Here is a 22,327-nt window from a genome sequence, read left to right as displayed (position 1 = left end):
TATTTGTACTATTAAATAATACACTTTTCCATTAGATTAATCGCAATTTTTAATTTAGATTTGTCATGATTGATGACAGATTATTACTTCTTTGTATAATTTATACTAACATTATGACCCCAATATTTTGACACAAGTACAATTGTATTCAGAGTTTCATAAAGGAACATTTTCAAATGTTTTACATCAATTAATTGTTCAAACATTGCCAACAATTTTCTTTAAAGTTCTGTCGATGTTTATTTTAAAGTGAAATTTACCAGAGAGCACAGCACACCAGACAGTTTCCTCACTCATCTTTGCGCTGACCTGATCATTGATCATATAAACCTGCGCTGCCTTTCAAATAACCATCCACGATTAATGAATCTGTATATACATGATTAATGAAATAATGGTTGGGGATTACTCACATGAGTTAACTTGTTATTTTTGAGGGAACTCATTTGTTATTAACTAATTTTACACTTATACTAATTACAAACATACAACATAGATTTGCAAACCCAGGCATCTATCATTGCACAAAACAATAATGCGTGCGTAAGCACACTTAAGTCAATTAAACATATTTTGATTGATCAAACATTTTTCCAAAACTTTGTCTGTGTAACACATGCACACCATGGCCGTTACATCTATTCATCCATCTTCCATCGCTTGTCCCTCTTGGGGTAGCGGGGATGCTGGAGCTCATCTCAGGGCAGAAGACAGGGTACACCCAGGAAAAGCCACTACCTCATCGCAGGACCAACAAAGTTTGCCAATATGCAATTCTGGCTTTCAACTTCATATTGGTTCACTTTACAATAGAAAGGCTTCTGGTGTTTCTAGTTAGGTAAAGTGTTTTGTATTCCTATGTGAAAGCGCAGTGAATAAATTCATAGTTGTCCGATTTTCCTTCATGTTGTTTTTGCCACTATGGATGTGAAATGGGTCATAAATTGTATTCTTTATGGTCTTAAAAGTCTTGACACAATTTGACTTGTTGAAATCTTTATACACTTTATTTATGTAAAGAGTTACACTTGCTTTTGAAGCATTGCGTAATTTCACTTTTCTTGTAGTCCCGAACCCCAGCTTTGGTTTTTGAACATGTGAACAACACAGACTTCAAGGTATGGTTCAAATCTACCTTCCATCTCCGTTCTAGAATAAAACATTTAATAGAATGTGTCTTGCTTTACAGCAATTGTATCAAACACTATCTGACTTTGACATACGGTTCTACATGTACGAAATCTTAAAGGTAAGCAAGTCAACTTTGTGTGATGGTTTTGTTTAAGCACTAGTTTGTCAGTGTTTGCTACTAATGTATAAACACTGCTGTCATTTAAGGCTTTGGATTACTGCCATAGTATGGGCATCATGCACAGAGATGTGAAGCCACACAATGTAATGATCGATCATGAACACAGAAAGGTATTTGCTCTCACATTTTTCTCCAGAAAGACTATTTTATTCCAATGTTGTTATGAAAACACATCTCTATTTTTCCTGTAAATGTTCAGCTTCGCTTAATCGACTGGGGATTGGCAGAGTTCTATCACCCAAACCAGGAATATAATGTGCGAGTGGCCTCCAGGTACTTCAAAGGACCTGAACTGCTGGTAGATTACCAGGTGAGGTCATTGTTGATTTTTCATGAGTTTTTCTGAATGGCACAAGTTTGTCAACTATTTACCTTTTTGCCTCTCTTGTGCAGATGTATGACTACAGTTTGGACATGTGGAGTTTGGGTTGCATGCTGGCCAGCATGATCTTCAGAAAGGAACCTTTCTTTCACGGTCACGATAACTACGACCAGGTAGGATGAAACAGACCATCACTTTTGTTTGTTTTATTCAAATATTGGTTCCCCCCTTTTAACCAGAACTAAAATTATATAATCTAAAATCAACAGCCAGACAACTTTGACATAATTTGATGTTCCACACAAACACACATTAGAACACGTTTTGATAGAGAGAAATATTACCATTAAAGCTGTAGTATGTAACCAGCTTAAAAAAAATGTTTACCCAAACAATAAGAACACTGTATGTAGGGCTGGGCGATATGGCCTTTTATTAATATCTCAATATTTTTAGGCAATGTCACGATATATATATCTCGATATTTTGCCTTAGCCTTGAATGAACACTTGATGCATTTACTCACACCAGTATGATGATTCTATGTTTCTATAATTAAAACATTCTTGTTCATACTGCATTAATCTATGCTCATTTTAAACTTTCATGCAGAGACAGAATTCACAACTAAGTCAAATGACCAAAACTGTATTTATTGAACAGTTATTAAGCAGTGGCACAAAAATTCATGTAATTTCCAAAACAGAAATTTTAAGATTGTCGGAGACATTTTAAAACAAGCTGTGAGTGCACTTTTGTGCATGATGTCACTAAGATGACATATCAAAACAACTCTAAATTAAAGTGCACTTTTTGTACAGAATGCCACTACAATAGTTTAAAACAAATAAAGTGCACTTTTGTGCATGATGTTACACAAGATATTTATAAAACTGTCAAATAAAAATTAGCTGCATAATAGGAAATCAAATAGTGTATGTCCTTCGCTATGTGGTAGTCACTTCGGACGTTATCTCCTTCTCTTCATTCTCTATTGGGTGACTTTTCAAATGATGCTACACATTAGCACTGCTGTTACTCTTTGTAGCAACACTTTTGCCGCATACTTCTTCACTATCTACCCACTTAAAGCCAAACCTGCGTTTTTTCTTGGTAAATAATTATTCCTTCATTTGCTACCAGATTCGCACATTCTTTCTCTCGTATTACCACTAGCATCCCAGTTAACGCTACCTGTCTGCTCGGCGAGAGCGTGTGACGTTGCACACGTGACAGTATGTGATGTTTGTAAGAAGGTGCGCTTGTTTTATGTCTCTGAGAAGGAGAGACAACAAAGAGCGAGAAGAGCCTGCAGTGTAATGCCCGCAGCTGAAAGCAACTGCGTGAGAACGTATACTCTAATATGACGATATAGTCATTTACTATATCATTTACTATATCGTACAGAGACAAACCCGCGATATATCGAGCATATTCGATATATCACCCAGCCCCAACTGTATGTTAATTTTAAGAATACAGATTTCAATTACCAGTAGACTGGCAAAACAAGTTAACTTTATATGCTTAATTGTGTTTCATCATATCCAATTTTATTTAAACTCTGCAAATTATGTGAAAATGTCGTCTAAACATCACAAAATGCCACAAATTCAGTCAGCTATTTTGAATAACCCCCTCCGAGCGTCTTTGGTAATTTCTGTAGATTCACTTCACTTGAGTAACACTTGTGCACTCTTACTATAGTAACAGATTAGTTATACAAGTCTGTATATAATATAGTAACAGACGCATTCATAACAATATGTAATATTTACCGTATTTTGGTCACTTTATTTGGTCATGTCTTCGGTTGGTGTGTTCCTCTCTTCTGATATCTTCCGCGCATTGATTTACTTTTCCAAAGCAGCCCACTTCTGGCAACGAATGTGTGTTTTTTCATCATGGCAGACTTGGTAATCGACAACAAAGACAACTATTTTTGGACGAATCAGAATTGACAGCCTTACAAAGTTAAGTCTCAACAATAGTCATACACACACTAGGTGTGGTGAAATTATCCTTTGCATTTGACCCATCCTCATGTTCACCCCCTGGGAGGTGAAGGGAGCAGTGACCAGAAGCAGTGGCCGCGCTCAGGAATCAATTTAGTGATTTAACCCCCAATTCTAACCCTTTGATGCTGAGTGCCAAGCAGGGAGGCAATGATTCCCATTTTTAACCTTCAAGTCTGAACAGGTGAGGTGGCCTTATCTTTTTGAAGCTGAATATACAGAGGATGAACTACTGGTTATAGAAGCCAGCACAAAGGAAGGGTGAGAGGTTGGAGCAAACGGAAGCCAAGAGAGTGAAGTCGGCGTGACTTGACGCTAGAGCTGAATCAATTACACGGGTAACTCGAGTAATTTGATTACAACATTTATTTGAGGAATTTTCGCTGCGTCGAGGCGTTGCTAAGTTGTTTGTTGTTTTTTTACGGCATATTTCTTCGCTAAGGCCATGTCCACAAGAACACAGATACTTAATAAACGCATAATTATCTCTGCGTTTAGGCCTCTTGTTCAAACGCAGACGCATACTTTTGTCCTTAAAAACGCAGACTTTTACTAACGCTGGCCAAAGTGTAGAGATCCAAACCTCTCCACTCAGCGGAGACTTGTGATGACGTCACGGTTGTACGCTGTCATTTCCAAACTCAACAACGCTGCCTTGCTGCCTTTAAACACATTATTAGAGGACTTAATCTATGTTTGAACTAGGGCTGGGCGATATGGCCTTTTTTTAATACCTCAATATTTTTAGGCCATATCGTGATATACAATATATTTCTCGGTATTTTGCCTTAGCCTTGAATGAACACTGGATACATATAATCACAGCAGTATGGTGATTCTATGTGTCTACATTAAAACATTCTTGTTCATACTGCAATAATATATGCTACTTATAAACTTTCATGCAGAGAAGGAAATCACAACTAAGTCAATTTACCGAAACTGTATTTATTAAAGTTATTAGCAGGTGACTTTTCAAATGATGCTACATATTAGCAGTAATGCTACCTTTCGTAGCAACTAGGGGTGTAACGGTACACAAAAATTTCGGTTTGGTACGTACCTCGGTTCAGAGGTCACGGTTTGGTTCATTTTCGGTACAATAAGAAAACCACAAAATATACATTTTGTGATTATTTATTTAACAAATTTGCTAAATCTTCCACCAAAAATATTTTCCTTAGTGGAATATTTGATGTGAAGTAATCAGATACTTGGATAGGTCAATAATTCATAATAACATTGATTTTGATTAAATATTATGTTTTGAGCAATGACAGTTTGAAATTAAAAAAAAAACTGCTTTGTTTTATTAGTCAAAGTTGCAACTTTTTTTAAATTACATTTAGCCTTTAAGCTTTTTTATTTCACTTTATGTTTTTGTTTATTTTAATAGTATTTTTAGAATGTGCCGTGGGCCTTTAAAACATTAGCTGTGGGCCGCAAATGGCTTTTGGGGCACACTTTTGACACCCCTGCTAGAGATATTAAAAAATAAAATCTGATAAATCTATGGGTAAAAAGCAGAGCCTGGCAACGCATGTGCGTTTATCATAACTCTCTCGCTCTCTCTGTCTCTGCCCCTCCCTCACGAATGTTGCTGTGTGCAGCGCTTTTTATTTTTATTTTAACCCCTTAACCCTGAATGTACATTGAAAATACACGCTACCCTAACTTAAAATGCCGGACATTCGAGGCTTTTAAGAAACTCCACCTGGACAGCTCCGCAAAGAGGACATATCCCGTTAAAAGAGGTGTGGTCAGTCTATCATAGCCCAGTCGTTGCTAGCATGCCGTGTGTTGTTGTTTTTTTGATTGATTGAAACATTTATTAGTAGATTGCACAGTTCAGTACATATTCTGTACAATTGACCACTAAATGGTAACACCCGAATAAGTTTTTCAACGTAAATCAATTCATGGTGCATCGGTGTGCATTGTTTACACAACGTGCGGTGCGCTACTTAAAATGTTTGTGTCGTTCGGTACACCTCCGAACCGAAACCCCCGTACCGAAACGGTTCAATACAAATACACGCACCGTTACACCCCTAGTAGCAACGCTTGTGCCCCACACATGACAAATTAAAGTTGTCTATTCGACATATTCCCGGCTGAAGCTGAATCACCGCCAGACGATGGACCCCGTGCGTTTTTTCTTGGGAATTAATTCTTCCTTCATTTGTTACGAGATTCGCACCTTCTTTCTCTCGCAACAACCCGCTAGCATCACAGCTAACGTTAGCCACACCGCTACCTCTCTGCTGGGCGAGGGCGTATGACGTGACAGTATGTGACGTATGTAAGAATGTGCGCCTGCTTGTCTGTGAGAAAGAGACACAGGAAAGAGCGAGGAGAGCCTGTAGTGTAATGCCTGCAGCTAAAAACAACTGCGTGAGAACTTCTACTCCAGGGGCGCTCACACTTTTTCTGCAGGTGAGCTACTTTTCAATTGACCATGTCGAGGAGATCTACCTCCTTCCTATTTATAATTTATATTTATTTATTTATGAAAGAGACCTTTTTGTTAACAAGTTAATGGTGTTTAATGATAATACAAGCATGTTTAACACACATAGATTCCTTTCTTTCATGAAGACAAGAATATAAGTTGGTGTATTTGATTCTGATGACTTGCATTGATTGGAATTAGACAGTGGTGCTGATAACGTCCGCATTTTCAAATGGAGGGAAAAAAAAAGTCCTCCTTTCTGTCCAATACCACATGAAAGTGGTTGGATTTGGCATTTCATTTGTCCAACTTGCATACTCGTTTTTAAACACTTTGTTATGAGCGTAGCATATGTGTGTGGCCCTTTAATGTCTGGCAGCAGGTGAGTGACGTCAGTGAGTGTGCGGATGGGCAAGCAAGTGAGAAAGCGGTCGCTGAGGGCGGGGGAGAAATACATTGGCATCAAACTCCGTAGCTTGCTAGCTTGTGCACGCTAGCTTTCTGAGACTCTTATTTTGTTAGCACAGGCAAGATGAAACAGGTCTTTTATGGTGAAGACAGGAACTGTGCAGTCGGTCTTTAGAGTTTTGACAGTAGGTACGGAGTCTCTAGAAATAAAATGTGTTTCTCTGCGTCCGCCCTGTTAGTGATTTTTTTCTTAAATATGAGCTCGCAGCAGCCAGCGTCATCTCACAAGATCCTCGGGTGCCGAGAATGTCAAACAACTGACGAAAGTGAAGTCAGGGAATGATTGATGATTGCTCATTTTTATGTATATTTTTTAATGCCTGGCTTGAGATCGACTGACACACCCTCCGAGATCGACCAGTCGATCGCGATCGACGTAATGCCCACCTCTGTTCTACTCGAATATTATGATATAGTCATTTTCTATATCGCACAGTGACAAACCTGCGATATATCGCGTCTATCGATATATAGCCCAGCCCTAGTTTGAACGTAAACATGCTGCTCTTTTTACTCAAAATTATTAAAGACACATCAAAATGGGCTTTGCGACTCTCCCTCTGGCGCTAATGACAGTCAGCTGTTTTGGATACGATCGTTATCAAACCTCTGCCTGATGGAACAACTTTGACAGGCAAGACTTTTTGCTGTTTGTCATTAGAAAGGTGCAACATTGTCTTATGTTTTTAGTCCTTGTTTAACGACGAATAATGAAGTCTTGCGTCCATTTTTGTAGATGCTCCACCGTGCTCACTCATAAAAAGAGACCAAGTAACTAAAAAAATAGCGTCCTTGTAGTGTGGACTGATGTTAAAGACGATATACACTTCATTACACATGTACCATATCACTATGTCCATGATTAAATGCTTTATAATTCTATGACAATTTAGCAGCGGTAGACACTTAAAAATGCAAAAGGGTTTTGTTAGTGCGCGCTGATTTAAGAAATAATGTACACTTCACTGCACATGTAAAACATCACCATGTTGCTGAACATGTTATAATTCTATGAGTGTTGGGTTTTAGCAGCACAGGACTGTGCATTCGCTTTTTAATAATGTTCCCAGGATTCTGTGTGTACGTGCGGGCAGGTTTTAAAGCTAATGTTAATGTCATTGTACATCTTAAGTCGATTAAAATAAACATAATATGGGTTGTACTTGTATAGCGCTTTTCTACCTTCAAGGTACTCAAAGCGCTTTGACACTACTTCCACATTTACCCATTCACGCACACATTCACACACTGATGGAGGGAGCTGCCATGCAAGGCGCTAACCAGCACCCATCAGGATCAAGGGTGAAGTGTCTTGCTCAGGACACAACAGACGTGACAAGGTTGGTACTAGGTGGGAATTGAACCAAGGACCCTCGGGTTGCGCACGGCCACTCACCACTGCGCCAAGCCGTCCCATAATAGGAGGTGTAATGCTACCAGTTCAGCTATTGCTGCTTTTTTCAGGCTTCTGATTGGACAAAATGTGCATGACAGCAGGTGTATGTTTTTGTGTGTGGACAGAGACAGTTTTGAAACTACACTTGTGTGGACGGAGATTGTTTTAACCCCAAATATGTGTTTTTGAAACTCCTCCGTGTTCGTGTGATCATTACCTCAGGCTGCACCAAATAATAATATAAATCCATTTAATAAAGTCAAAATACAAATAAGGCAACAAGAGAAGTATCCCACACTTCTCTTTTGTAAAGTAAATTTTTACAGCCGACATAAGCATCTACATCAGCAATATGATTTTCCTGAGGAGCTGGACAGGACATAAATTATATAAATATTTTTTTTCAAGCAAAAATATTATTTATTAGATTTACTAGATTAATTGATTGGGATATTAGATAGTGAAGTGAAGTGAATTATATTTATATAGCGCTTTTCTCAAGTGACTCAAAGCGCTTTACATAGTGACACCCAATATCTAAGTTACATTTAAACCAGTGTGGGTGGCACTGGGAGCAGTTGGGTAAAGTGTCTTGCCCAAGGACACAACGGCAGTAACTAGGATGGCACAAGCGGGAATCGAACCTGCAACCCTCAAGTTGCTGACACGGCCACTCTACCAACCGAGCTATGGTTGGTAGAATATTTTAGTAATCGAGATAGAATACTCGATTACTAAAATATTCGATAGCTGCATCTCTCATACTTACCAACCTTGAGACCTCCGATTTCGGGAGGTGGGGGGCGTGGTTTGGAGGCATGGTTGGGGCGGGGGTCGTGGTTAAGAGGAGAGTATATGTACAGGCAATTCACCAACTCGAGTATTTTATATAGCGTATTTCCTTGAATTGCCGCAGGGCATATAATATGCGCCTGCCTTGAAATACTGCCGGGTCAAACTCGCTACCCAAAATAATTAGAGCATGCTTAGTATTACCGCCTGGTCAAACTCGTGACGTCACGAGTGACACTTCCCCTGTCATCATTTTCAAAATGGAGGAGACTGATTTCAATACCGGTAATTCGAAATCGCATAAAGGGAAGAAGATTAAGAGCTATTCAGTAGGATTTAAGTTCCAAGCTTACATCACTCTCAGATTTTTACTGCATGCCTTTGGTAAGTGCCAGAGTAAAAAGAGGTTTTAAAACAATTAGCGCATGCTTACTTTTACCGCATCGCATGCCTTTGGTAAGCGCAGGAGTGAGAATACGTTTTTAATTAATTAGCGCCCCGGCGGCAATTCAAGGAAATACGGTATAGGTATATATATATATATATATATATATAGTGCAGAAAATAAGTATTTAAGCACCCTGCTATTTTGCAAGTTCTCCCACTTAGAAATCATGGAGGGGTCTGAAATTTTCACAGTAGGTGCATCTCCACTGTATGAGAAATAACCTAAAAAGAAAAATCCAGAAATCACAATCTATGATTTTTTAACAATTTATTTGTGTAATACAGCTGAAAATAAGTATTCGAACACATGTCTATCAGCTAGAATTCTGACCCTCAAAGACCTGTTAGTCCGCCTTTAAAAGTCCTCCTCCACTCCATTGTATTATCCTGAATCAGATGCACCTGTGTGAGGTTGTTAGCTGCATAAAGACACCTGTCCACCCCATACAATCAGTAAGACCCAACCATTCAGCATGGCTAAGAGCAAAGAGCTGTCCAAAGACACCAGAGACAAAATTGTACAACTCCACAAGAATGGAAAGGGCTCTGGAGAAATTGCCAAGCAGCTTGGTGAAAAAAGGTCCACTGTTGGAGCAATCATTAGGAAATGGAAGAAGCTAAACATGACGGTCAATCTCAATCGGAGTGGAGCCCCATGCAAGATATCACCTCGTGGGGTCTCGATGCTAAGAAAGGTTAGGAATCAGCCCAGGACTACACTGCAGGACTTGGTCAATGACCTGACAAGAGCTGGGACCACTGTGTCTATGGTCACTATTAGTAATACACTAAGACGTCATGGTTTGAAATCATGCATGGGGCGGAAGGTTCCCCTGCTTAAACCAGCACATGTTATGGCCCGTCTTAAGTTTGCCAATGACCATTTGGATGATCCAGAAGAGTCATGGGAGAAAGTTTTGTGGACAGATGAGACCAAAATTGACCATATCGGTCACAATTCCATTATGTGTGTTTGGAGGAAGAAGAATTATGTGTTCCATCCCAGGAACACCTTCCCTACTGTGACGCATGGGGGTGGTAGCATCATGCTTTGGGGGTGTTTTTCTGCTCACGGGACAGGACAACTGTACTGTATTAAGGAGAGGATGACTGCAGCCATGTGTTGTAAGATTTTGGCCAAAAACCTCCTTCCCTCAGTCAGATCATTGAAGATGAGTCGTGGCTGGATCTTCCAACATGACAATGACCCAAAGCACACAGCCAGGAAATCCAACAAGTGGCTTCGTTAGAACCATATCAAGGTCCTGGAGTGGCCTAGCCAGTCTCCAGACCTAAATCCAATTGAATATCTTTGGAGGGAGCTGAAAGTCTGTGTTACTCAGCGACAGCCCACAAACCTGACTGATCTAGAGAAGATCTGTGTGGAGGAGTGGGCGAAAATCCCTCCTGCAGTCTGTGCAAACCTGGTGAAGAACTACAGGAAACGTTTGACGTCTGTAATTGCAAAAAAAGGCTACTCTACCAAATATTAATGTTGGTGTTCAAATACTTATTTTTAGCTTTATCACACAAATAAATTGTAAAAAATCATGGATTGTGATTTCTGGATTTTTCATTTTAGGTTATCTCTCATACAGTGGACATGCACCTACCGTGAAAATTTCAGACCCTTCCATGATTTCTAAGTGGGAGAACTTGCAAAATAGCAGGGTGTTCAAATACTTATTTTCTGCACTGTATATGAAATACTTAACTTTCAGTGAATTCTAGCTATATATTTTTATTTTATTATATATATAAATAAAATAAATAGTTGAATTTCAGACGGCACCTATCAAATACAGAGTAATAAAAACACCGTTATTCTACTAACTGTACTGTGCTTGCTGGTTACTAAAAAAACAACAACACTTACCTTTCACTATTTGAGTAACGTCACTTCCGAGTTTCCAGAAGATGGCGCCAGTATGTGCTCTGGCCTGCCGTCTCTCGCCCTCAGCTCTGTTCGTTTTTGTGTTGTTTGCATCTATTTTCGTCTCTGTCAGCTCACTGCTTGTGTATGACCGCCAAACACTGTTGGATCTTTGCCCCTCTCCCACTGATATGATCAACTTTGACGTTGGTTTTTCGACGTCCCAGTCAGCTTTTTTACCTGGCCGGATTCCTGCCTTCCTTTCCCGCCTCGTGGCTCCTCTCCCTCGCCACCTGCGGGCTGTGTGTCGGGCCCCACCTGGATTAGCTGCGCCCTTGGGCGTGCTGGCCCCCGCCAGGTTCGGTCTTGTGAACGCAAAATCTTTGACAAACGAAACGTTTATCCTGAAGGATTTCTTCACTTCCCGCGGACTTGACTTCCTCTGTGTGACGGAAACATGGCTGAGAGCCGGTGAGTCCGCCCCTCTTAAAGAACTTCTGCCTCCGGAGTGTTCCTACTTTAATTCTCCGCGGTCGTCCAGTCGAAAAGGAGGAGGATTAGCAGTCGTTTTTAAAAATGACTTTAAATGCCGTCAGATCCGCCTGCAATCCTCCATTTCAGGCTTCGAACTGTGCATGTTTGAGCTGGAGGGGGCGTGGCTTCCAGCTCCAGCTGAATTTTGGGAGATTTTCGGGAGAAAATTTCTTCCGGGAGGTTTTCGGGAGGGGCGCTGAATTTCCGGAATCTCCCGGAAAATCCGGGAGGGTTGGCAAGTATGGCAGCTCTACTTGAAGCTGTAAATATGGAAATTGAAGCCAAGCAATTTCGATATAAATGGAGTGTTAACCAAAGTAAACCGAAGAAAAATGTCTCTGGCCACAATTTAATATTGTACATGAAACACGCAGTTTCATGCGTGTTATTACAACTACAGTGCATACGCTGTCGGGCTGTGTACAAACAAAACATGAAATGTGGGGTAATACTATACAGATACTGTAATATGATAACTTAAGTTTTTCAGTCAGTACAGATTGGTGTCTTTTAGCATTGTGTTTTGCATTACAAATTAAAACATGTTTCTTGCTGGCGTGGAAGCTAGCTAATACCTTTCCGTAGCTAGCTTTTACGGATAATACTAAGGCCTGCTGTTATTATGCTATAAAAATAGTTTGTCAGTGATCGTTCTTATAATAACAATGTTATTGGTTATCATACAGGTTACGGAACGTAAATGAAGTATTCACGGTTTCTAAATGCATTTTTGAAGTGATTTAGAAGTAGATTTGATTGCTTCTATTAGCTGCATTGCTAGCCACCATGACCTAGCCAATTTTTACAAGTTCGTAATGCAAAAAAAAGTTTTTCTTGTCTGATAATGGTTGTGAACGATAGGCAAAATCCCCCCCAAGAAAGTGCCATTCCCCTTATAAAGTCCTACTAATATTGTGATTGTTGGTCCAATCCATTGTATTTTCATTGTTGATTTTCACAACTAAAACTAGAGTCTTGGCTGTTGTTGTTCTGCAGGAAAGCCAGGGGGCTTTATTCAACATGAATGACCACATTGTAATGTCTTTGATGCTATTTGTTTGCATCAACAAAATATCCCTAATGGAATTGATAAACTAAATGAGTAAATCTCTCATAGGCTCAACAGCATACTGTATCGTAATATTGCTAAAGAACAGGGGCATCTATGTTTAAAGAGACAAAATATGAACTTCACACCATAACAACAACTGCAGACATGAATTGTAGATGACAGACTAACATTTTAGCAGGAATCAATCAACTGCCCAAAACATGTCCTTTTTCTCATTAGCTTTATGATCACAGCAGCACTCGTTATGTCAATCTCTTACGTTACTTTGCGATGCATGAATAAGTTTAACATTGTCTTTTATGGTTTACTGCTTAATTTAAGGACCTCTCCAGATGTAAAGAGTTGATGTGACTCCAATAATTCTTTCTGTAAATACTTGTGTCAAAGGAAAGGAACTTTAGGTGAGCAGGAACGTGATGATCAATGTTTTAAATCTTTGAAAAATAATCATTCTTTACGAGTGTATTAATCCACTCCATTCTATTTTAAATATTTTTTAATGATTGCTTATATATTTGCCTCTTAACATTTAAAATTATGCCCAAACCTGCACTGATGCAAAAGGTAAATAAACAGTAGCCTAATGGGATTCTAGACCATCGCCTAAAACCCGGAAGTACGTCTGTCACATGATTACTACCGAGCAACAAGCTACTGCTTGATGCAACAGCTAAGCATACAAGCTAGTACGAAATAAGTAGGGATGTAACGGTATTGTAGATAAAGCGGTATTGCAGTTTCAAAGTCTTCACAATATTGCCGTGACTTGTGACTGTATCAAACGAAAACTTTGTGAGCGTAGGTCTAAAAATAAACATCTCCCAGAATACTCTGCACAGCGCGGGACCGCCATGTGGGGGACGTGTAATGCATCAAGCAGGAAGTGAAGTAAGTTCGTACTTGTATTAAATAAGAGGAATTGCTTTTTTTTTCTTTTTTTAGACATTTCCTGAAAATGTAATCAAAAATCTGTCCTTAAGTATTTGAGTTATCTTGTTAACAAATGGAAGAACAAACCCTGATAAAAACAATTACCTCTGCGCGCCACTTTCGTCACGAGCGCTTCCTAGGCGACACAGATCCAGTCGGTCACGTCGAGGGACATCACAAAAAAAATGTTCACCACGGTAAATACGAGTCAACTGAAAAGCTACTTGATAAATCTTCAATTCATCCATTTTCTATCGCTTGTCTCTCTCTATGCCACGGGGGTGGCTGGAGCCTTACAGGTCTGCACTTGGGTCAATCAGAAAAGATATTTGAAGCCAGCAACGCTAAGCATCAGTTGGTGAGGTATTTACTAGGGGTGTAACGGTACGTGTATTTGTATTGAACCGTTTCGGTACGGGGGTTTCGGTTCGGTTCGAAGGTGTACCGAACGAGTTCCACACGGACATATTAAGTAGCGCACCGCACATTGTGTAAACAATGCACACCGAGGCACCATGAATTGATTTACGTGTACCCAGACTTAAACAAGTCGAAAAACGTATTCGGGTGTTACCATTTAGTGGTCAATTGTACGAAATTAGTACTGTACTGTGCAATCTACTAATAAAAGCTTCAATCAATAAAAAAACACACGCCATGCTAGCAGCGACCGGGCTACGATAGACTGACCATACCTCCTCTTTACACCGGATATGTCCTCTTTAGCGGAGCTGTCCGACTGGAGTTTCTTAAAAGCCTCAAATGTCCGGCATTTTAAGTTAGGGTTGCGTGTATTTTCAATGTACGTTCAGGGTTAAGAAGGAGTTAAAAACCAAACAAATTGTGTCCGCAGCAACATTCGTGAGGGAGGGGCAGAGACAGAGAGAAAGAGAGAGAGTTATGATAAACGCGCATGCGTGTCCCGGCTCTGCTTTTTACCCATAGATTTATCATATTTAATTTTTTTTTTTAATCTATAGCAGGGGTGTCAAAAGTGTGCCCCATAGGCCATTTGCGGCCCACAGCTAATGTTTTAAAGGCCCACGGCACATTCTAAAAATACTGTTAAAATAAACAAAAACATAAACAAAAGTGAAATAAAAAAGCTTGAAGGCTAAATGTAATTTAGAAAAAGTTCCAACGTTGACTAATAAAACAGCAGTTTTTTTTTCTTTCAAACTGTCATTTTTTAAAACATAATATTGAATCAAAATCAATGTTATTATGAATTATTGATCCATCCAAGGTTCCCATTACTTCCCATCAAATATTGCACTAAGAAAAATATTTTTGGTGGAAGATTTTGCAAATTTGGTAAATAAATAACCAAAAAAATTGTTTTCTTACTGTACCGAAAATGAACCGAACCGTGACCTCTGAACCGAGGTACGTACCAAACCGAAATTTTTGTCTACTGTTACACCCCTAGTATTTACATTATTAAAGGTTATATCGTTAGTTAACTTGTCTGAGAAACAGCCTTTTCCAGACTGATATAAAAAATGTCCATTGTAGCGGACAATTTTTCTCAAAGTAAACGTTAAGACACGAAAGTGAACATTGTTTTAAAATTGTTACACACAGCTTACATTATCACTTTAAGCACTCAACTGTAAGTTGGGTTTTTTTTAAATATATTTTCCTAAAACATTGGATGTTCCTGTATTATTTTCAGCACTGAAAAATATATGTTTTTAGTAACAAATATGATTAGAATATTTGAGTATTATGTTTGTGGTCAATTAAAGTAGTTGTGTTTACCCTTAACATTCCTGACACTTTGTTTTTCACACTATTCATGGTATCCACGGGGTCCTAAAAAGTGTAAACCTACCCTAAAATTTCATTAAAGGTCTTAAATAGGATTTTGAAAGTTCTAAAAAGTATATTAACATTACTTTTATTTAAAACATTAATAAACTTCAGTCTTTCTTCTGATAGTTTCGATTTTTTTTATAATGTAAATACAAAATGGAACTAAAGTAAGCTACCTGTGCTGCTGGATCCGAATTTATTGTAAATATCTCTGTGGTAGTAGTGTACTCACAGCAGTAAAACTTATCAAAAAATAAAAATGTTCCAACATTATTTTTATTATTTCATCCAATAATTTCAGGTCAGCTTCTCATGCCTAATATTTTCTCCAAGTTCATACAGCAACTAGCATTAAAAGGTATAAAGGTTGTCTGTTTTGTTTACACTCGGTTTATGGTTGGGCGAGGAAGATTTGCAAATGTCATCTTATTCTTAAATAACAGAAAAATCATTTTCAAAAATGTCACAAAATCAAGGTATTCATACATACCAGATACAAAATGAGCTGAGCAAATTTGAGTGTTATTTAGCTTGCTCACATCCAAATTCTGTTTGAGGCTTGCAAGCCTTAAACGCCTTCTTTCTTTTGAATTTAGACAGTCTGCACATTGTTTTTCACATCTTTGTGCAGAAACAGTAGTAGTACTGTAGTAGTATCTGTTCGCTCAATTCTGACAGCCATAAAAATACTGCAAAAGTTAACCAGTTAGCTATAGCAGAGACAATAACAGTCCCTTTCACAGACAATATATTGTTGCGTTTTCCTCTACCATTGCTGACGTTCTGGTTGTTCCATGAAAACACCTGATATGAAGCACACTGCACATTTGGAAAGAAAACAGCTTCATGGCAAATCGGAAAAATGGCTGTTATGTTTGCCAATAATGTTTTCAATTATTTTAAAATAGAGATACTTCTGGTGTATTTATTTAAACAATGTTGTTTTCTAATGAGAGAGCAAATAATGAATTTGTATCCTTACAATTCATTTTGGCCCTCTGATTTTCCTTTGTCTTTGTACATTTTTGTCCATATGGATGTGAAATGGTATTTAATATTTATTATGGTCTTAAAAAGTCTTAAGTCTTTAAGGGGAGCTGCACTTTTTTGGAATTGTACCTATCGTTCACAATCATTATGAGAGACATCACAACAGCTGTATTTTTATTTAACGCATTCCAACTCATAAATACAAATCTGCTTACAACGGAGTCAACGGGAAGTCCTCAATTCCGCCCATCAAACCCAATAAATAACCATTCAGAAATTGCCAACAATACAACTGTAGGATACTCATGGAAAAAACACATCGAACATCAGAGACCTGTTTCACAACTTCATTGATTTCAAAAAGGCATTCGCTCCTGTAGGCACGAAGGACTCTGGCACACACTAAAATAATTCAATATCGAAAACGGGCTCATACAAGTCACTCAGGCCCTCTATGGTAAAGCCACCAGCGCAGTCCTCCTTAACCAAATAGGACAGTTCTTCCGAAACACATTAGGTGTCAGGGAAGGATATATTCTCTTCCTAGTTAATCAATTTCTAGAGAGAATCATGCAGGAATTCATACACAAGCACCAGACTACAATATCAATAAACGGCAGGCCCATCTGGAATCCACGTTTTGCAGATGATATCAACTTCATGGCAGGCTCAAAGGCTAAACTGCAGGACCTTACAAACAAATTATGCACAGCAGCTGGTGCCTATGGAATGGAGGTCAGCACAGCCAAATCAAAAGTACTGGTGAACACCTTAAAGAACTCAAGGACCAACATAGTAATGGATGGGGACCAACAGGAGGAAGTGTCCAGATTTAGATACTTGGGAGCTACACTGGCCAAAGATGCCACATGCGATGCAGAAATCTGCATTCGAATCGCCCCAGCAGCAGTGACCAAACTAAGCAAAATATGGAAACGCAACATCCACTTCAAGACAAAGTTCATACTTTACAAACCTCTAATGACATCAATACTATTGTATGGATGTGAGACCTGGACACCTGGTAGATTCAGAACGAAACATACAAGCCTTTGAAAACAAATGCCTCAGTGAATACTCAAGATAACATACCACCAACACAAAACCAGTGATGCGCCACATGTGGGTAAAATGAGCAAAATACGCAAATATTAAATATTATAAATTTGCTTTTTACTAAATTACATGCAGTTGCAAGAACAAGTATGTGGCCCCTCTTTGGATTACTTGGATTTATACATCATTTGAGCATAAAAGGAGTTGTAATCTTCATTTAAGTCACAACAATAGACAGTCTTCTTGAACTAATACTGCACATATAATATTATGTTTTCATGTTTTTTTAACACGTGTAAACATTCACACCATAGGTATGGAAAAACAATGTGAAGCCCTAAGCTTATGACTTCTCCAAGAATCAAATGGAGCCAGGAGTCAGTCAACCTGGAGTCCAACCAATGTGATGAAATTACAGGTGTTAAAGCTGCCCTGCCGTATAAAACACACCAGTTTTGAGTTCGCTGTTCTCAATGAGTATTGCCTGATAAAAGTGTCAATTATTTGGCTTATTGACTTTATTTTAACATAAACTCTTACAATACAATACACAATATGTTTCCTATTGCACTCAAAGAGCAGTTTTAGAAGGTTAAAATATCAGTTAAAGGGCATTAAACACATTATGTTTTGCTTGTTCCACTCAAAGAAAAAATGTCCATATTACATATAGTCTGCCATAATCAAGGATTAGGTTAGAATATAGTAAAAAAGCTTTTTTAACATTATAATGTTTCATGATTAATGGTTGTGAATGCTGGTCTGTGCTTTAAGAAAAATACAATTATTAGTAAGTACAAAAAAACAAAACTATGGATAAATGTACACAAAGAAGCCATGCACTAGGTAAAACACATCTGTTAAAGATAAAACACAAATTGTACCAATTTCTTACCAAATTCAGTTGTTTTACTTGCACTAGTTGACGTCAAATGGGCGGTCCTAACACTGCTAATATTTGGCATCAATCGAAGCAGCTGTTTGAGAGTCTGCGTAGCTACATGTTATGTATATACATGTGCACAACAGGGGAGCTGGATAACTTTTGAGAGTAACGTACCGTATGCGTGTTTGTGAGACGGTCAACGTGTTGTCTGAGCAATGTCAGTGAGTGAGTGGGCGAGTACAAAGAGAGCAGCGCGCGATGAATGGGTCCAGTTGTCTCCTGCAAATCTAATAATAAAGCAACCAGATTGTCACTTATCGGCGGCCTCTAATTCTGACTGGAAAGCGGATCTTAGCAGTCCTATTGCGGGGTAAACTGAACTGAAGGGAACGTGTCTACCCTGTGCCCGTCTACTACAATTTGCACCTGAGCGAACATCACGACAGGTGTCACAACTACATTATTACCAGTCACTTTTTATAACTCCTTGTACAGATCTGAATGCTTATTATTGAAATGTTTACCTAAGTTTGAAGCAAAGGAGGTAACACTAATTTGACGAGGCATGTTTTAAAGTAATACTTGAAGCGCAGAGCTCTCTTTTCTGAATCTATTATCAAAAATCTACTCTTTACTGATTGGGATCTTACACCACACCCTGAAGTTTCCTCCCCGTGGCACGGAAAATAACAGAGCTGATTTGACTTGGTGTGTGTATAATGTGTTTGAGAAAATGGCGGATTGCTTCCCGTTGTGACGTCACGGGTGAAAGGTCATTGCTCCGACAGCGAACAATAGAAAGGCGTTTCAATCGCCAAATTATAACTGGAATACCTGACGGTATTCCAGTTATTCAAATTGTTATAATAGTTTGTTTAAAAGTAATAACGGACTAATCCATACTTTACTAATCAACTGACCTAAAATTACTTCACCTGAGCTTCTTTAATTTCTTTATTTTATTTGCCTCAACTGCCTTGCTATGTGTACTATCATTAGTGATGTGGCAATCAATCGGCTACCGATCAGTTATCGGCCCATTTGCTTGTAAAAGTACATGATCGCCATTTGTTATTAATACCTTCCAATGCCGATCGCAGATTCCAAGCCCCTTTGGCTAATTTTGGATGTATTTTTAGTCTCCCGGATGACGAGCAAGGAGCTAATTATGTGTCTTCATACATGGTGTGGAGCGCTCCTCCAAGTTAATATTAATCACTTTCATTATGCCAAATAAACTGTGTGTGTGTAAATAGCCTAAGTATCATCAAGCATTAGGACAAAGCTAAACATGTGACACACCAAGAGCCAGCAAAAGCAGGCATGCTGATTGACACTAATCGCTAAGCTAGCTAGAAACAACAGCTTAGTACAGTTTAAAGGGGAACATTATCACCAGACCTATGTAAGCGTCAATATATACCTTGATGTTGCAAAAAAGACCATATGTTTTTTTAACAGATTTCCGAACTCTAAAAGGGTGAATTTGGCGATTGAAACGCCTTTCAATTGTTCGCTGTCGGAGCAATGACCTTTCACCCGTGACGTCACAACGGGAAGCAATCCGCCATTTTCTCAAACACATTATAAACACACCAAGTCAAATCAGCTCTGTTATTTTCCGTTTTTTCGACTGTTTTCCGTACCTTGGAGACATCATGCCTCGTCGGTGTGTTGTCGGAGGGTGTAACAACACGAACAGAGACGGATTCAAGTTGACTTACGTGGAGTGTGCTAATCAGACATATCAATGGTCACGACATGCTTATCGATGCTAACATGCTATTTAGGCTAGCTGTAGCTATATTTGCATCCAGCCTTTCCCTACACCCACATTTAATGCCAAACAAACACATAACAATCGACGGATTCAAGTTGCACCAGTGGCCAAAAGATGCAAAACTCCCTCGTTTGTTCTGCACACTTTACCGACAATAGCGATGCTACGACAGAGATGGCACAGAGATGTGTGGATATCCTGCGACACTCAAAGCAGATGCATTTCCAACGATAAAGTCAACAAAATCACAAAGGTGAGTTTTGTTGATGTTATTGGCTTGTGTGCTAATCAGACATATTTGCTCACAACATGACTACAAACTAATCGATGCTAACATGCTATTTAGGCTAGCTGTATGTACATATTGCATCATTATGCCTCATTTATTGCTATATTTGCATCCAGCCTTTCCCTCCACCCACATCTAAGGCCAAGCAAACACATACCAATCGACGGATTCAAGTTGCACCAGTGGTCAAACTATGCAATCCTTGGTTAGAAGGATGCCGAATTCGTCCTCTTTGCCGCTGTCTGTCGTGATATGGCTCAATAGCTTCAGTTTCTTCTTCAATTTCGTTTTCGCTATCTGCCTCCACACTCCAACCATCCGTTTCAATGCATGCGTAATCTGTCGAATCGCTTAAGCCGCTGAAATCAGAGTCTGAATCCGAGCTACTATGCTATACCATTCTGTTCTATCCGCCATGTTTGTTTGTATTGGTGTCACGCAGTGACGTCACAGGAAAATGGACGGGTGGATATAGCGATGGTGAAAATCAGGCACTAAGAAGCCGTTTTTCGGGATATTGTGTGATGGGTAAAATTTTGAAAAAAAAAATCACAAGATAAAATAAGCCACTGGGAACTGATTTTTATTGGTTTTAACCCTTCTGAAATTGTGATAATGTTCCCCTTTAAGAAATTTAGATGGACCCATGTTACAGCAGAAAGTAAGCAGCTATAAACAGGAAATTAACTAATAGCTTCATAAGAGTTACAGAAAGAATAATACAACTGCAATAGTAATGCAATTGTTGATGTGTCAGCATTGTCGCAGTCAGTACATGACACAAGAGGGCGGACCGATCTATAAAATAAAGACCAGTGTATGATATATATATTAGAACGATTAGATCAATATACTTGCCCCTCAAAGTATTTTTTTGTTTGTTTTTTAAAGAGGTTCTATTATGATTTTTTTCTACATTTAAAACACTTCTTTGTAGTCTACATCACATGTATTGGTGGTTCTTTTGTTGAAATGTTGCATGGATTATGTTTTTCAGAACGTTTTCAAGCAGCTTTCTGACCATCTCTTCAGAATGTGCCGATAGTGGGCGGTCTTATCACGTGGCTCCACTGCTACTGTGTTTTATCCCCGCCCACGTTGTTGTAGTTTTTAGTTCTTCCATCGTAAGTCTGCTGACAGATATGTTCAAACTATACGTTACTTTTTATTAGAAATTGCAACAGATAAGGATGCATGCCCAGTCTGCCCCACAACAGGAGTATAGAGAAAAAGGAGCTTATTGACTACATCGTCGAGCTACATTGGCGGGTAAAGGCGCGCAAGGGACATTTATACCATGTGTCGAGACATAAGGTGATGTCACATGTGGCACCACGTCACTAAAGGAGAAAATTCCAAACGTGTCGTTTAGCAAAAGTAGGAAGGAAGGCAAGATTATTTTGTAAATATCTCCTCAATGCGTCCATGGTTTGATTTCAAATTTTTGAGACTCAGATCCCAAATACACAACAGCAAGTACCAATAGATAAGAAATGTTGTTTTTGTATGATAGGGCACCTTTAAAGTTTAAAGTTCAGAAATAAAGTCCCTGGAAACGGGGGGACTGTGAGTGGATTCAATGAGCAATGCATAGTAGTTTTTCATTTTATTTAGTTATTGTGTATTATTGTCTTTGTAATGATAATTGCATGTAATAAAATAGAATAAGGAACTTGTTAAATTTAATATTGTGTTGATATTGTGAAACTGTCAATATCACTCACCATAAATACAATGAAAAAAAGTATTCTAGTATAATCCGGTGTTGTGTAACTGTCCAAAACTCACACTGACATTGGCAGGTCAGTCCTGTTTCTCTTTCAACCTTTTTTTGCTGGCGGTATTATGCTGGAATAAGATAGAAAAGCTAGTGTTGAAGTTTGTTGGGAATAGTTAGC

General features: G+C 38.8%; 1 protein-coding gene across 8 annotated transcripts in view; it reads left to right on the top strand.

The window, feature by feature from the left end:
- Nucleotides 1-22,327, top strand: part of LOC133562095 (casein kinase II subunit alpha) — a 37,027-nt gene that overhangs the window by 4,832 nt on the left and 9,868 nt on the right. For all 8 annotated transcript variants that reach the window (XM_061915971.1, XM_061915968.1, XM_061915970.1 and 5 more), the window contains 5 exons: nucleotides 1,068-1,118; nucleotides 1,190-1,249; nucleotides 1,339-1,422; nucleotides 1,512-1,622; nucleotides 1,706-1,807. In XM_061915971.1, the coding sequence (XP_061771955.1) occupies nucleotides 1,068-1,118; nucleotides 1,190-1,249; nucleotides 1,339-1,422; nucleotides 1,512-1,622; nucleotides 1,706-1,807 (408 nt within the window). The remainder of the gene's footprint in view (nucleotides 1-1,067; nucleotides 1,119-1,189; nucleotides 1,250-1,338; nucleotides 1,423-1,511; nucleotides 1,623-1,705; nucleotides 1,808-22,327) is intronic.

This window comes from Nerophis ophidion, linkage group LG11 (assembly GCF_033978795.1).
Source record: "Nerophis ophidion isolate RoL-2023_Sa linkage group LG11, RoL_Noph_v1.0, whole genome shotgun sequence".
Classification (NCBI taxonomy): Eukaryota; Metazoa; Chordata; class Actinopteri; order Syngnathiformes; family Syngnathidae; genus Nerophis; species Nerophis ophidion.
The sequence above is the reverse complement of the archived record's forward strand: the minus strand, read 5'-3'. Positions and strand labels throughout refer to the sequence as shown.